Raw genomic sequence first — 16,335 nt, forward strand, 5'->3', positions numbered from 1 at the left:
TTAGGCTGTCTTCATTTATTTGCACTCTTTTTTCTTTATTCTGTTCCACAGCAGTGAATTCCACCATTCTGTCTTCCAGGTCACTTATCCGTTCTTCTGCCTCAGTTATTCTGCTATTGATTCCTTCTAGTGTAGTTTTCGTTCTCAATCTTTGCCTCCATTCTTTTTCCGAGGTCCTGGTTCATCTTCACTATCATTATTCTGAATTCTTTTTATGGAAGGTTGCCTATCTCCACTTCATTTAGTTGTTTTCCTGGTGTTTCATCTTGTTCCTTCATCTGGTACATAGCCCTCTGCCTTTTCATCTTGTCTATCTTTCTGTGAATGTGGTTTTTGTTCCACAGGCTGCAGGATGGTAGTTCTTGCTTCTGCTGTCTGCCCTCTGGTGGATGAGGCTATCTAAGAGGCTTGTGCAAGTTTCCTGATGAGAGGGACTGGTGGTGGGTAGAGCTGGCTGTTGCTCTGGTGGGCAGAGCTCAGTAATACTTTAATCCGCTTGTCTGCTGATGGGTGGGGCTGGGTTCCCTCCTTGTTGGTTGTTTGGCCTGAGGCAACCCAACACTGGAGCCTACCTGGGCTCTTTGGCGGGGCTAATGACAGACGCTGGGAGGGCTCATGCCAAGGAGTACTTCCCAGAACTTCTGCTGCCAGTGTCCTTGTTCCCACGGTGACCAACAGCCACACCCCGCCTCTGCAGGAGAACCTCCAACACTAGCAGGTAGGTCTGGTTCAGTCTCCCCTGGGGTCACTGCTCCTTCCCCTGGGTCCCGATGCACACGCTACTTTGTGTGTGCCCTCCAAGAGTGGAGTCTCTGTTTCTCCCAGTCCTGTCAAAGTTCTGCAATCAAATCCCGCTAGCCTTCAAAGTCTGATTCTCTAGGAATTCCTCCTCCCGTGGCCGGACCCTCAGGTTGGGAAGCATGACGTGGGGCTCAGAACCTTCACTCCAGTGGGTGGACTTCTGTGGTATAAGAGTTCTCCAGTTTGTGAGTCGCCCACCTAGCAGTTATGGGATTTGATTTTGCTGTGATTGCGCCCTTCCTTTCGTCTCATTGTGGCTTCTCCTTTGTCTTTCGATGTGGGGTATCTTTTTTGGTGAGTTCCAGTGTCTTCCTGTCGATGACTGTCCAGCAGCTAGTTGTGATTCTGGGGTTCTCGCAAGAGAGAGTGAGCGCACATCCTTCTACTCTGCCATCTTGGGTCCTTCTTTTTTTATTTTTTAACAGAAAAAAAAAAGGGGTGGAAAAATGCTCTACATTCGGAATTTTTACGTCTGTGGTTTTAAAGAGAACATTTTATCAATTATAAATGAATCCACAAAATATCAAATGACAAGATAAAAAAAAATTTGAGGAAAGAAAGTTTGCTGAAATAGATTACGTCTACAGCTTGGCCCATACGGGAAATATAAATGAAAGGGAGCATCAAATGAGAAAGCTTGATCATTAAAGATTTAACCATGTCATGGAGATTCAAGTGGGGCAGAGCGGAATGAACTATGAGTGAGCTGCCTGAACTGCCAACCCTAAGGACCCTACAATAACCAGAAACATGAAAGACCAGAAACTGAAGACAACGACCAGGAAACCTGACAGGCAGTGAGATCGACTGTTAAACACAGGCACCATTACAATAATAAAAGTAAGTTAAAGAATTTTAATCATTTAATTCAGGAAAGAGGGAGAACGCATTTGAAGAAAAGCCGGGCCATAGCTTATAAATATGTTCGGCAATAGCTTATAAATATGTTACTTTGCAAATGATGTTGTAGACACTATAAATGTACTTTTAGAATAGACCTTGATTGACCAAATAACAGATTCTTTGGTATCTAATATGGAAATGATCTTTTATTCTGAACTCAATATTTCCCATCATTTTAAATAATACTGAATTTCATTTAATGTTACAGCCTTTGAAGCATGGCAAAATTGGTTCAGAATGGACGATTCAAGTTCTGAATTCGAAATGCTGTAAATTGGAAGCTACTTGATTTACCTTTTGATTTTCAGCTGTTTTTTTTTCATTCAGTAATAAAAATGAGAATAGTAACAACCTCATTGGGTTGAGGTAAGGAACAATTAATTGAAATGAATACAAAACCCTCTGAGGCAAAAAAGAGTTAGTAGAAGAAAAGAATATTAAAATTAGTTGAAAGAGGAGATGATATTTAATACAGTGACATATTCAGATCAAATACATTCAATAATGATGGCAACAACACAGCTCACGAGACGAAATTATCTTGTTTAAACTCAGACTAGAAGGCTGACAATAGTATTTTTTTAAGTGTGTTTATGTTTCTGAAGAGTGAAAATGTTAGAGACTGTTATTACTAAAACTGAACAATACCGATCATCAGTGATAAGATTCACCATCAAAGAGCATTTATTAATAAGCATAACCCTGATTCTGCACAGTGTGACAGAAGTAAGATTTGGTCCATGCCCTCCAGGGCTTACCATTAGGTCTGAAAGATGAGACCTGGGCTGATACCAGAGCTCCTGTGCATACTCTTTCCATCATAGTATTGCTATTTTGCACTGTAACTTTTTTTAGGTCTGCTTTCTCTATTAGACTTTGAGCTTCTTAAGGGCCCATGCCATATTTGTCTTGGCATCTGCAGTGCCAAGGAGATTAATATAAATGTATCGAATACATTGGCAGATTGAATACATTGGCAGGTCTAAATAAATATAAGACGAAATAAACTTAAGTAATATTATCACAGAGTTATTAAGAAAATTCCACTGGAACACAGAATCGGCACAAATGATTTCCAACTGTAAAGACTGGAACATGCGTCATGAACAGGGTGGTGATGAACTCAGGCCTTGAAGGATGAGCTGTCAGGACTCCAACAGGGAGCAATAGGGGGAAGTGTAATTCCAGCAGAGGAGCAGCTGAGGAATGCAAATGGAAAGCAAAAACCTGTGCAGGAAACAATGCCAGAGCACTGGTCTAAAAGGGAATTCTGGAGGGACGTCAGGTTTCTGGTTCTTCATATAAGTAGCTTGGACATCACTACTCTATCCTAACAAGTAAAAAGCTGAGCAGACTGAAAAATCAACAGCTCTTCTTGGATTCTTAAGAGAGGCGAGGACACAGGGCAAGCCGCTGTCCCCAAAATTGGAGAGACAGACACACAAATACAGGGAGCCACACTTACCAGAACAAAGACTCACAAGCAAAACCCCTGGCAGGAACCAGTGCTGGGGAAGGAAAACCTGAACTGTAATTGACAGATTGCTAGAAGCTCACTGGACAGCTCTGAGAGTTCAAAAACTCCAGGAAAACCCCATCACAGGGAGGCCCACACAATATTGTGAGAGTTACTTCCAGGAGCTTGACCAGGTTCCCACAGTAAGTATCAGAGGAAAATCCCCTCAGCTTCCGACAGGTGAAGGGGTAAAGGGGGCAATCTGAATAGAGCACTCTGCTCTTCTTAACAAGGCCTGCCTGCAAGGAAAACTAGTTAACCAGAGCCTAACCTGCTGGGATACCATCAGACCCTAACTGACCTGGGGAAAGGCAAATACCCAACTCCAACCCCCTCTGCCATCCTGTCCCATCTAAGTGGGTAGGGAGACCTGAGAAACACTTGTGAAGGGCACAGTCCAGAGGCACATCCTAAAGACTGGTGGTAAGTCTAAAGAACACTTCCCCTCTCCCCTCACCTTATCACCACATTACTAACAACCTATTTACAGCAGTTCCTTCAGCCAGTACAAATGTCTGGCTATCATAAAACAACAACAAACTTTACAAGGCATACCAAAAAGCAAAAAACAAACAAACGATTTGAAGAGACAAAGCAAACATCAGAACCAAAGAAAGCAGGGATGTTGGAATTAGGGAATCAGGAATTTAAAACAAGTATGATTAACATGCTCAGGGCTCTAGTGGATAAAGTAGATAGCATGCAAGAACAGACAGGCAATGTAAGCCAAAGATGGAAATCCTAAGAAAGCACCAAAAAGAAATTCCAGACATACAAAAACACTGTAAGAGAAATGAAGAACGCCTTTAATGGGCTCCTTAGTAGACTGGACACAGCTGAGAAAAGAATCTGCACCAGAGGATATCTCAATAGAATCCTCAACAACTGAAAATCAAAGAGAACAAAGACAAAAAAATAGAACAGAACATCCAAAGACTGTGGGACAACCATAAAAGGTGTAACATACACATCATGGAAATATCAGAAGGAGAAGAGAGAGAAAAAGGAACAGGAGAAATATTTGAAATAATAACTGAGAAATTCCCCAAATTAATGTCAGCTACCAAACCACAGAACCAGGAAGCTCAGAGACTACCAAGGAATATAAACGCCAAAAGAATGACACCTAGGTATACCATTTGCAAACTGCTGAAAATCAAAGATAAAGTCCTCAAGGGGGGGGTGGTGGTGGAACATCTTTTCTATATAGGAATAAGGAACTACATCCAACTTCTCCTCATAAACCATGCAAGACAGAAGAGCATGAACTGAAATATTTAAAGTGTTGAAAGGGAAGAAACCCACCAACCTGGAATTCTGTATCCCACAAAATTACCCTTCAAAAGTGAAGGAGAAATAAAGACTTTCTCAGATAAGCAAAAATTGTGAGAATCTGTCAGTAGACTTGCCTTACAAGAAATTATTTTAAAAGTTCTTTAGAAAAAAGGAAAATAATTTCTGACTCTGATCTACATAAAGGAAGAGTGTAAGAAGGAATAAAGGTAAAATAAAAACTTTCTTTTTTCTTGCTCTTAACTGATATAACAGATAACAATTTGTTTAAAATAATAATACCAACAATACATTCAATTATGCATGCCTGTGTGTATGTATACATAGGGATACATATGCTTACACATGCTTATGTATAAGTGAAATGAATGACAGAAATCATACAAGGGACACAGCAGGGAGGAATTAGAATTATTTTGCTATTATAAGGCACTGACACTATCTTTGAAGTGGTAGAGTGTAATTTGAAAGTGGGTTTGCTGAAATGTATATTGCAAAGTCCCAGGTAACTACTAAGAAAAAAAGTAAAAGAAGTATAACCAACATGCTGAGAAAGGAGAGAAAATGGAATAATCTAAGATGCTCAATTAAAACTATGAAAGGTAGGAAAAGAGTAGAAGACAAAAGTAGGAATAAAGAACAAGGTAATGAATAGAAAACAGTAACAAATATGACAGATAATAATCCAACTATATCAGTAATCACTTTGAACATCAACGTAGACCACCTAAATGCACCAATTAAAAGACAGACATTGTCAGAGTGGATCAAAAAAACAAGACCCAACTATACGTTGCCTTTAAGAAACCACTTTAAATAGAATAACATATGTAGATTAAAAGTAAACAGTTGGAGAACAACATACCATGCTAACACTAGTTAAAAGATAAGAAAGGACACTGCATAATGATAAAGGGATCAATTCTCCAAGAAGGCATACAACCCTTAACAGGTATGCACCTAGTAACAGAGCATCACACTATGCAAGGCAAAACCCGATGAAACTGCAAAGAGAAATAAAAGAATCCACTATCACTATCACGGTTGGCAACTTCAACACCCCTCTATCAGAAATGGACAGGCCTGGCAGGCAGAAAACCAGTAAGGACGGAGATGAACTCAGCAACGTCATCAATCAACTGGATCTAACTGACATCTACAGACCCCTTTATCCAACAACAGCAGGGTACACATTCTCCTCCAGCTCACACGGAATGCTGACAGAGATAGATCCCATTCTGAACCATAAAACACACTTTAACAAATTTGACAGAAGAGACATCATACAGTGTCTGCCCTCAGACCACAATGAAATTAAATGAGAAATCAATAACAGAAAGGTAACTGGAAAGCCCTAAAAGGGAACTGTGTGTGTGTTCGGGAGTCTGGGTTAAGTACATCTTCTGCAAACCACAGAGAGTCGCAGAAGGTCTTAGATTAGGCAAGTAGGAGCATGACTAGAAATGTGCTTCGGGAAAACAAGGCTATAACACGTGGGTTGGGCTGGAAGAGAAAGTTAATAGATCCAAGGAAAACAGTTAAACAAGTAAGAAACTCCAGGTAAGAGGTAAAAAGGACCCCAAACAGACTAGTAACAATGGAATAGAACCGCAGAATGTGAGGAAGCTACAAATAATGACACCTAATTTGTATTTTAAAATATAAAATGTATGTCCTCACCTCATCTACTCCCATCTTCATCTTCAGTCTATGTCACCGACACCACTGAACTTGGGACACAGCAACCAACTCCTGGTGGCCCTCCCAGCTTCCGTGCCCACGTCCACCTTCACCCCACTGCGCGGCAGCCAGAATTCTCTTCTCAGACCTCATTCCCCTGCTCAGTACCCTCCAAGTGGGACCAAACCCAAACCCCTCACTGTGGTCGGCAGGACCACCCCTCAGGCCTCCCTACTGTGATCACCCACCTGCAGCCACCGCGGCCTCCCTTCAGTTCCTCTGAACCCTCAGCCCACTTTCACTGAGGACTGTCCCCCCTGCCTGGAATGGGCTTCCCCTACATCTTCACATGGCTGGCTTTTTAAAATGTGTTACTTATGGGGCTTCCCTGGTGGCACAGTGGTTGAGAATCTGCCTGCCGATGCAGGGGACAGGGGTTGGAGCCCTGGTCTGGGCTCCACGTGCCGCGTGGAGCAACTGGGCCTGTGAACCACAACTACTGAGCCTGCGCATCTGGAGCCTGTGCTCCGCAACAAGAGAGGCCGCGACAGTGAGAGGCCTGCGCACCACGATGAAGAGTGGCCCCCACTCGCCACAACTAGAGAAAGCCCTCGCACAGAAACGAAGACCCAATACAGCCAAAAATAAAATAAATTAAAAAATTTAAAATGTGTCACTTCTCAGCTCAAATGTCGTCTTCTCAGAGATGCTGTTGCCGATGACTGTTCTTAAAGCAGCCACCCGTCTAGCTGTCCTATTATCCTGCTTGATTTCTTCACAGCAATCACCACCCTCTACCATTACCCTCTTTATCTAGACGGGCACATTGTCTCACTCCCCAGCAACCCACACTGAAATGTACATCCTGTGATGGCAGGACCTTGTCTGTCTTACTCACCACCTGTTCCCTCACCACCCTGTTCCCCCAGGGAGAGGACAGGCCTGAAACAGAGTAGACATTCAGTAAAATATAAACTCAAAGAACATCAAATTCTCTCACAGATGCTAGTGAACGCGTAACACCGTGTAACATTCACTGAGCTGTGCGTCTCCCTTTTTTCTCCTGTTGCTTTATGAGCTGCTGTACTGACTGGATTGAAAACCATGCATTTGAGATAACATAGTGCCTTCTAAAGAGGGTGTATCGGGACCTCCCTGGCGGTCCAGTGGTTAAGACTCCGTGCTTTTAATGCAGGGGGCATGGATTTGATCCCTGGTCAGGGAACTAGGATCCCATGTGCCATGCGTCCAAAATATAAATAAATGAAATTTGTTAAAAATAAATAAAGAGGGTGTATTGCCTAAATCAGTAAAATTATTTAAGCTATTCAGCTTTTATGATTAGGCAATTTGGTGGCTTTAAAATAAGACGGACACCCTTACCCTACAAGCTAAGTTACTTGCCCCCAAATTTATATACAGATGGCAAGGAGAGACTTCCTCTAAATGTAGGGGAGAGCCATTGGGAGAGCCTTCTGGGGAAGCAGGTCTGCAACCTCCCCCTCCCAGGCTATGAACTATAGGCCTCCTAGCAGCCTTCCCTGCATCTTGGGTTTGTCAACTTAACTAAAATGCACCAGTGAAGACAAATCATAAGGGGGAAAAAAATAGCCATGTATGTATGTTACACGCCTATGCACATATGTATTTGTAAGAAAAATACATAAAAAATATAAAACCAAATAGTTACGAGAATACAGCTTTTGAGAAATAGCATTTTCTCACACAGCAAAGCAGAAACGTTTGAGCTAAGGAACCAAAATGATGAAGAGGCTCCCAACGCCACTTCTTGATTGGTTTGACCATCCAACTTTTTTTCTTTGCCGTTCTCTTTTTTTCCTATTTCTTTTGGCCAGTCTGGCCCATGTGGCCGCTAGTGTGTGACTCTGCCCCAGTGCCCTGACATGTCCATTTCCATTTGGCAACAATAGAGGACACTCACTAAAACTCTTCTTAAACAGAAGCTGTCAAGTTTTCTAAGATAACTGCCCAGCATCTTCCAAAACAGATACCTTGACTGCTTGGTTAGCAAGATACACCGTGCCTTTTGTTTTTATGAGGTCTGTTTTATTGCCACTGATTACCCAGCTAGTTCCCTAAATGATTGGTGAGGAAATTCATCCCTTTGTTTTACCCAAAAAATATTTACTGAGTGCCTCCCGGGAACCAATACAGCAGCATTCTGCCTTCTGAAACCACCTACTGGAGATCCAGCACCACCACCTGAATAGAACCGCAGAATGTGAGAAAGCTACAAATAATGACACTTAATTTGTAATTTGTATTTTAAATACAAATTATTTTATTTAAATAATTTAAAATACAATTTGTATTTAAAAATACAAATACAATACCTCTGAGGGTAGCTTCCGTATCACTGCTTAGTCCCCAGTCCTAAGCAAGCTCATCAAAATGATCCCTCCCTCACACCTCCAACCCACCATCACGGCCAGTTAGCTACGGTTTTGCTGTTCTCTGAACCCATGACTCCTCTGAATTATTTCCATTTTAAAATAGGAAATCTCATTTGTTAAATATGTAGTATAACCTTATAAAAGGCCGTGTCATCTGATTATTCTGTTTGGGACCTGGAAAGAGATGAATGTCAGAGAGCCAGTGGCCCTGACATTGCACTAGGGGAGAAGGACTTGAACCAGGAGTGGGGCAGACAAGCAGAGCCATAGGAGGACCTGGAAGGAAGCAGTGGATTCAGGACTCTGCACATACCTGGCTCATCCCAGATCCCAATGATGAACTCAAATTTACTAACCTTTATGTAGTTTGCAGTTTAAAGTATAAATACATCAAATTTACTACCATTATCAACATGTTAATCTGTAACAATCCCTTGAGGTGGCTACTCTTATCCTTGTTTTACGGAAACGGACACCTAAGGGGGAAAGATGTTTGTTGAAATTAATTTGTCCAGGATTATAGCATACATTGCTAGAACTTACCCTGGGCTTTTCCTACACAAATTCCATGTAATTCTCACTACATGACCCAAAAAGATGAGGTCCAATATATAAAAGTTATAGACATTAACTACATGCTAAATAAAGAACCAATCTTCATATAGTAAATATTGAGTAGACTGAGTTGTTTGCAAACTTGAATGGTGTGAAGAAGACGAGAAATAAGGGGGGGGTGTAAAAATAATAGTTGTCCTTTAAAAAGTAATTTGATTAGAAAGAGATTCAAAGGTGTAAAGCAAAAGATAATTTTTTTTAGCAAAACCAGTATTAAGACTATAAAATATAACCTTAATCAGAGCACATGACTTCAAATAATCATTGGGAACTGAAAAACTGATTTAAATAGTTAAGTGTTTACATATTATTTTAATATTATAAATGTAATTTACTTTGACAAAGGGAACACAAAAATCTATACTTTAAGAATAGAAAGTAATTATTATTATCAAACTTCGGCCAAAATAACTGTTAACACAAGTAGAATACTGCAATCAATTAAGATTGTATATTTTGCTAAAATTGCAAAGAGGTAACGCCAGTTTGAATTATTGCAAGTAACCTGTAGGTAGTTTTACATACGTTCTTTTGACATCTTGTTCAATCATTGACCGAAGTTCTTTATCCTGGAAGAATTTGTTCCAAAGACTCTGAAATAAGGAAAGCAAACTATTTAAAATAATACCCCAACTTTGCTTGACTTTTATGATCTCAATTTAATAATTAAATGATTAAATTTATCCCTCTCTGAGTTATGATTTTACACTGCAGATAGGAAACCTCAACCTGGAAAAATTTTTATTAAAGTCTACTTTAATCTCAGAAATACATCCTTATTCTAACATCAACTTTTCCAGTGATATTACTGTGTACATTTAAAATTTTCTACTATCTGTTTAAAGTGAATGATACTTTTACTGCTATACATCTGCTGCCACCCCTACAACAACAAAAAGGTCCGCCTGGATTAGAGGAGGCCCATTGGCCAAGTGGTCACACTTGAACCTGACCTGAACTGCCAACGCACTAAGAAAGATATGTAACGTTTTCTATTACGCTCTATTAGGTTTTATAATGAAATAGATTTTTATGTACTTTTTAAAATGTGAACTTAAAGTTTTAAAAATTGCTTAATATTTCATGCTGCTATAACATAGACTATATTATAATAATTACATGTATCAGGAAAAAGAAATGTTAATGTTATGTAGAAGATAGAGAAAAAAAAAAAGTCCGTTAACATGGAAATAGGAATTAGAGCAGCAACTGAAGAAGTTACACAATCAATACCTCTGAGGTAGTAATTACTCCTCGTGGGCCTGATCTTTTTCGTGATCTTTAAAAACTTGTTCACAGGTTCACTACAAACAGTTGCTTTCCTTCGTGTGACCTGCTCCTTCCAGGTGAAGCCTTCTCTACCTTTGTCAGGAAGGGAGGCTCTCCGCAGCCTTCCGCTCCCCCCTGCGACCCTGGGAGGACAGTTCAACCCTCAGCTTCGTGCTCTTCTCTCTGACCTTCGGCTCTTACAGACCCCTGGGGCCTCTTCTTGGCAGTGCCCTTCCCCAGTAATAGACCATTGGCTTCCTACAACACTGTCCATACACAGCATGGAATAAAGCCCATCTGGTTTTAGGTGGTATAACACGTGGGGTAAAAAAAAAATAATAATTGGTATGGTATAACACTGCTTTCGTGGTGATGGATAACAAGACATAAGCATACTCTTATGGGTAAAAGCGGTTGAGATATGAATAAAGACAAACTTTACCCCTTCATCCTGGGAAAGGGGATTGTTGATCATCAAGTCTTGCTGGCCAACAACCTTCCTCGGGTTTGTGATGTGCTGGGAAAGAAAGAGAGAAAACACAAATGCAAAGATCAGAGGCTACTGGACTCCAAAGCATACTTAAGAAAACAATTCCATTAATTAAAGTACAACTTACTATTTCTTTAATGTTGCTATACCATGCTCTTAATTCTTTAATTCTATTTATCCACTGACTTTTATCTTGAGGAAGAACACAAAGAAAGAGCTGTCAAAAAAAAAAAAAAAAGGAAACTTTCATAAAAATCCTAAGAAGTAAAACGTCAAACTATGGCAAATGGCACCCCCTGAAAACTGAAGAAGATATTCATATTCATGTTACCATTCCAATCCTCAGTCAATTATATTTGGGGGTATTTAAGAAATATATAAATGTGGACAATTCCAAAAGTGAACAAAGGCCAAAGAACAAGATCCCAAAAGCTACATCACAAGGTGGAATCAACCTCCCCTCCAAATTTATAATAAAAGTGAACAAGAAAAATTCACTGAGGTTCAAGTACAATTCTATTTTACATTCTTATATTAAGGGGGGGCTGCTGGGGTGTATTAACAGGCGCAAGGTCCAATTTGTTAGTTTCAAGGTTTCAGATCTATCTTCAAACAAGCAGGTAAAGGACAGAGAGGAACAATCTGAGGACACAGCCTGAGCACTGAAGCCATTCCTTCTACAGCAGAAAACGTAATTTACAACTAGCAGTCAGCTTATGAAAATAACAAGCATTCTTAAAAAGACAAATTTGATTTAATTTAGCTTAATACAACATTAAAAAAAAATCTGGGTTTGAGTTTATTTTTAGCCAATGAAGGAGACATTAAAAAGTTCAACAACAAGGAGTTGGGGGTGGGCCCAAACCTCCTGTGTACAAACAGCCGAGCAGCACAACCCCTGCCTCCACTGCCTGCACCAAATGCAAGGAAAATGCACTTCGACTATTAAATCTCAATAATTAAATTTCAAACTGTCTACTACATTATGTGTTCCTTACTGTCTTCACCTGCAGGCTCCGTATGCTGAATCTGTGCAGATGAATCCTAAACAACTTTCAAGAGAAGTCATTTTAAAAGTGAGTCTCAATCTAAACTGATTCACTTTGAGAGAACAAAAAGGGACAGATTTCCGAGCGATGAAAGAGATACCGTAGCTCATCATCACTCATGTGGTGACTGATGGGCTTTCTCTGGAAGGAGACTGACCGAATCTCCCTCCACTTCTCCTTCTTGCTGCCCTTCTCTCGGTGTTTCTAGTACAAAAAATATGGAAAATCTTTTCCATCTGTTATTTGTGAAGAAAAAAGGGAGAGTGACTACATGACGGCACTTGATATAATAGGAGCCTGAAAACATTCACACACACACACACCCTACCAGCAGCAAGGATTTCTGCAAACGCCTCTGGGGACCCGGAAGGCGTTGCTTGAGTTCCACACCATCACATGGGATGAAAAGATCGTTATTTCAAATGACTCCTTCACCATCGCCGGTTATCCAGGAGTAAGGTGCTTCAACCTTATTAGCAAATGTCCTATGAAAGATAAACCTGGATAGCCAAAACCTCGAGAGTGAAGTCTCTTGGAAAATTCAGTGATCCCCCGCATGGGTGATCTTCCGGGGCATCAGGTAATGTGTTGATATACTGCAACTACAAACTGTAAATAAATATTTTCTTCTTACCTTCCAGCAAATGCTGCGGAACCTGCTGCTTCTCAGCTGCCCATTAATCCCCTTCTGCCTTACTGTTGCCAAGTAATTGTTGTTTACAAATAGTTCTTCCCATTCTTTCCTAGATGCAAGAAACCAAAGCATGGGGATCCTTTTGTTAAAATTCTCTGCTTGGAGAGGACTGTTACAGGAATTTAATTTTAAATAAGTCTCAGAAATGCAACTTTTAAAACGTATATATTTATTTGTGTACTGTTTCTGAACGCATGGCTGTCTTTTTGGACAGAGTTCTTTAGTAGATTTAATGAATATGTAGATCGCTATAATTATGCCAGCTACTGAAATTCATAATGTCTATGGAGGCTATTCCACTGCCTCTAAAATGACGGTACTGCAGTTCAGTGAATCAACGAGAAAAAAAATGAATATTAATATAAGTATATGACTGCTTTAGCCATTGACAAAGATATACTTGCTCCAAAAATACACAACCAAAAAGTGGGCCATGGATCGTATTGGCTTCTCACCTGAAATATCTCATTAAATCAACTCATTTTTCTTTCATGTCAAGCTGGGCAATTATATAGAAGACTACTTTCTTTAGTTTTTAGTACTATTTACTATTGAAATCTCTGCAACTTCTTTCCACACGATCAGTTTTAAAATTTTAACAGGTGCAGGCAAATGTGAAAAAAACATCAAAAAAATTAAAAAGCCTCACTGTGAAAACTGTGAAAGGCAAGCTTGAGTACCCTGCCGCCTGCACCTATGGCTGAGGAGATAAACAACTGAAATATGCCTCCCAGGCATGCAGACACCAGGGGCCCAACACCTGTGCCTCATTAATATACAAGTAAATCTGCCCTACTGGGAAACAATTGGAAATTAATTGTCCCAAACCATTTACTGAGTTTGAATAAAGGAAGCAGACCTATATTCCCTGCGTCTGGTACCAAACTAAACATCAAGAATCATTTGTCAACAGTTGAGGCTACTGAGCGCAGCTTTATGAAATTTCTCTCAGATTCCATAATGCCACAATAAACTTATAATGTAAAACTTATTATCAAAGCTGCAAGCCTGGCAATCTCTTCAGAGACCAACTCGCGAGAGAATGCCTCTAAACCCCTCAGTCATCCTTCTCTGTAATGCACAGTTGTCGCCGGCCAGACCCCACTCGTGTTCAGAAAGGACAGCCATACGCAAGGCAATCTTAGAGCCGGTATCATAACCAACTGCACACCTAACGTGCAAAACCCTGACTGCAGAGCAAGCTGCATCTTCCCCACAGAGCTTTCCAGAAGAGTGGCCGAGGCAATGGCACGTTCCCTAATGCCACGAGCAGGAGAACTTCCAGCCTCAGCCCCGCAGCACTGATCTCCAGCCGCGCCAAGCTTCTGCCAGAAGGGGCTTGTGGCTAAGTGTGACAAATGCGACACACAGGCCAACACTATGCTGGAAAGAAATAAATTCCTACCACTACTCCATGAAAATGTCTTATTTCCATCACGCTATTCATGAAAGAAAATAATATTTCATTTTGATTTCACTTGCTTTTGTATCATTAGTAAAACTGAAAATTTTTCATGCTTTTGGGCCATTTTATTTCTTCTTTTTTAAAACTTCCTTTCTGTAAAATGGAATAATGATAATAGCATCTACCTCAAATAATTATCATAAGAATTAAAATATATGAACAGTCCTTAGAAGGGGCATATCATAACATTTTAGAAAATTAATATCATTATTAATAATAATTATAACACAGCTTTTATCTTGGTGCCTTGGGCTTATTGTTCTGAGAGAAGTTTTCCATACCTTAAAGACATCACACCTTTGTCCACCATATATATGTTTGTTTGTTTGTTTGTTTTTTGCGGTATGCAGGTCTCTCACTGTTGTGGCCTCTCCCGTTGAGGAGCACAGGCTCCGGACAAGCAGGCTCAGTGGCCATGGCTCACGGGCCCAGCCGCTCCGCAGCACGTGGGATCTCCCCGGACCGGGGCACGAACCCGTGTCCCCTGCATCGGCAGGCGGACTCTCAACCACTGCGCCGGCAGGGAAGCCCCCATATCTATGTATTTTTAACACAATTACTTTGATTTTCAACACACTGAAGCTTTTTGTGTATAATTTAAACCTAACATTTATTTCCTCTTGATGCTCTTTCCATTGTTTTCAGGCTTAAGTAATTCTTAGCCACTCCAAGTTCAAAGAGATGTTCACTGAATTCTTGAGTTTTTGGAACATCACTTTAGTCCATTTGTATTACCTATCATATTTTAAATACATTATCCATTTCCCAACAGTTTCACATATATTACCCACATCTCACAGTTCAAGTTTTGTTTTTATACAGTTTGTAGTAATACTCAAAGATGAGATTAAAAAACGAGTACAAAGAGCGTTACAGGAGTACATCTCCGAAAACGTGCCTATGTTTAAATAGCTTGTGGTCTATGAACAGAAAGCACAGATTTCAAATGGAATAATTTGTCTGAGACCATGCAGTTCCGTGGCCTGAAAACGCCAATACCTTCCCAATCAGAGAGGTAAAGTGAGGCAATGACTCCTCCAGCCTCTTCCAAAATCAGCTCCTATTCACAAGTACCAAGACATTGTGAAAGTAGACACAGCTGGTGGCTAGATTCATTGCCATCTTGTCAAGGTCAGGAGCCTTTCAAGGTCAAGTTACACACCACTTACGTAATGAAGGATAATTATTTGTTATCTCAAATAAGACCCTGTGCCTTGATTACTGTGTTGGTAAAGAATAAAGGAGACTGAGGCATGTGAAATGGAAACATTCTCTCTGAAATTCACAATCATTTAAATTTATTCATAGGTACTCATAGTTCCAATTAAGGCACAAATCTCAAACTGATGGAGAGCTCTAACAACAGAGATACTATATAAAGGCCACAAGAAAACGTATTAATTGTCTTTCTCTTCTACGGAATGGTGTTTCATTAATAAACTGTGATACAGAGTAAACATAATAAACATCTATTTAGTGCCTACTGTGTGCTTAGCACTCAGAGATATTTGAAAAAGCAATTTTAAAAAGTTAAAGAGAGTAGACAGATGTGTAAACCAATAATCATTTAAAATTGTAAGCAATTTTAAAAAGTTAAAGAGAGTAGACGGATGTGTAAACCAATAATCACTGGCAAAGCACTCTGGCAGTGTGGAGGAGGGTGAAATAATCTTATATCTAAAAATTAAAACTTGGTGTAAAAAATGATAAATAGTATCCCCGTAGGCACTGAAATGCCACCCTAAAAACTGAGCTGTCAGAGATTAAACAGTCTATAGAGGACAAAATGTTGGAAAGTTGAGCCCTTTGAAGGGAGCTGGAAAAAAATAAAAGTTTTTTCCAATCACAAATACAAATGGTGGACAACACTCCTGAACTCAGGTGAAGACCTGGGAAAATAATAGTAAGTACTGAGGAGTCAGTGGTGGAATTCTGCAGTTTAATTAACAAAAATAAAGAAAAGGTTTTGTCTAAACTTTGTCTTATATAGGAAAACATATAGTCTGTCACAGCAAAAATCTAGCAGTGATGTTCTCAAAATGCTAAAAAAAAAAATCCATTCAAAAATGCTTAAAAAAAAGTCCATTCAAAATATATAATATTTTGGGTAAATCACTTTTAACCTCTACAACAACCCTCCTGGGGT

The 16,335-nt window shown here is 40.0% G+C and overlaps 1 protein-coding gene across 11 annotated transcripts in view; it reads right to left on the reverse strand.

The window, feature by feature from the left end:
* TBC1D5 (TBC1 domain family member 5) overlaps window positions 1–16,335 on the reverse strand; it is a 536,700-nt gene that overhangs the window by 236,995 nt on the left and 283,370 nt on the right. For 10 of the 11 annotated variants that reach the window (XM_089911191.1, XM_089911192.1, XM_089911188.1 and 7 more), the window contains 4 exons: window positions 12,665–12,773; window positions 11,109–11,198; window positions 10,934–11,008; window positions 9,748–9,815 (listed from right to left, as the gene is read on the reverse strand). In XM_089911191.1, coding sequence (XP_089767317.1) covers window positions 9,748–9,815; window positions 10,934–11,008; window positions 11,109–11,198; window positions 12,665–12,773 — 342 coding nt within the window. The remainder of the gene's footprint in view (window positions 1–9,747; window positions 9,816–10,933; window positions 11,009–11,108; window positions 11,199–12,664; window positions 12,774–16,335) is intronic. The other variant, XM_089911189.1, reaches the window with a different exon arrangement.

Source organism: Delphinapterus leucas, chromosome 4 (assembly GCF_059928025.1).
Source record: "Delphinapterus leucas isolate spDelLeu-1000000601 "Yukka" chromosome 4, BTC_Dleu_Yukka2, whole genome shotgun sequence".
NCBI lineage: Eukaryota > Metazoa > Chordata > Mammalia > Artiodactyla > Monodontidae > Delphinapterus > Delphinapterus leucas.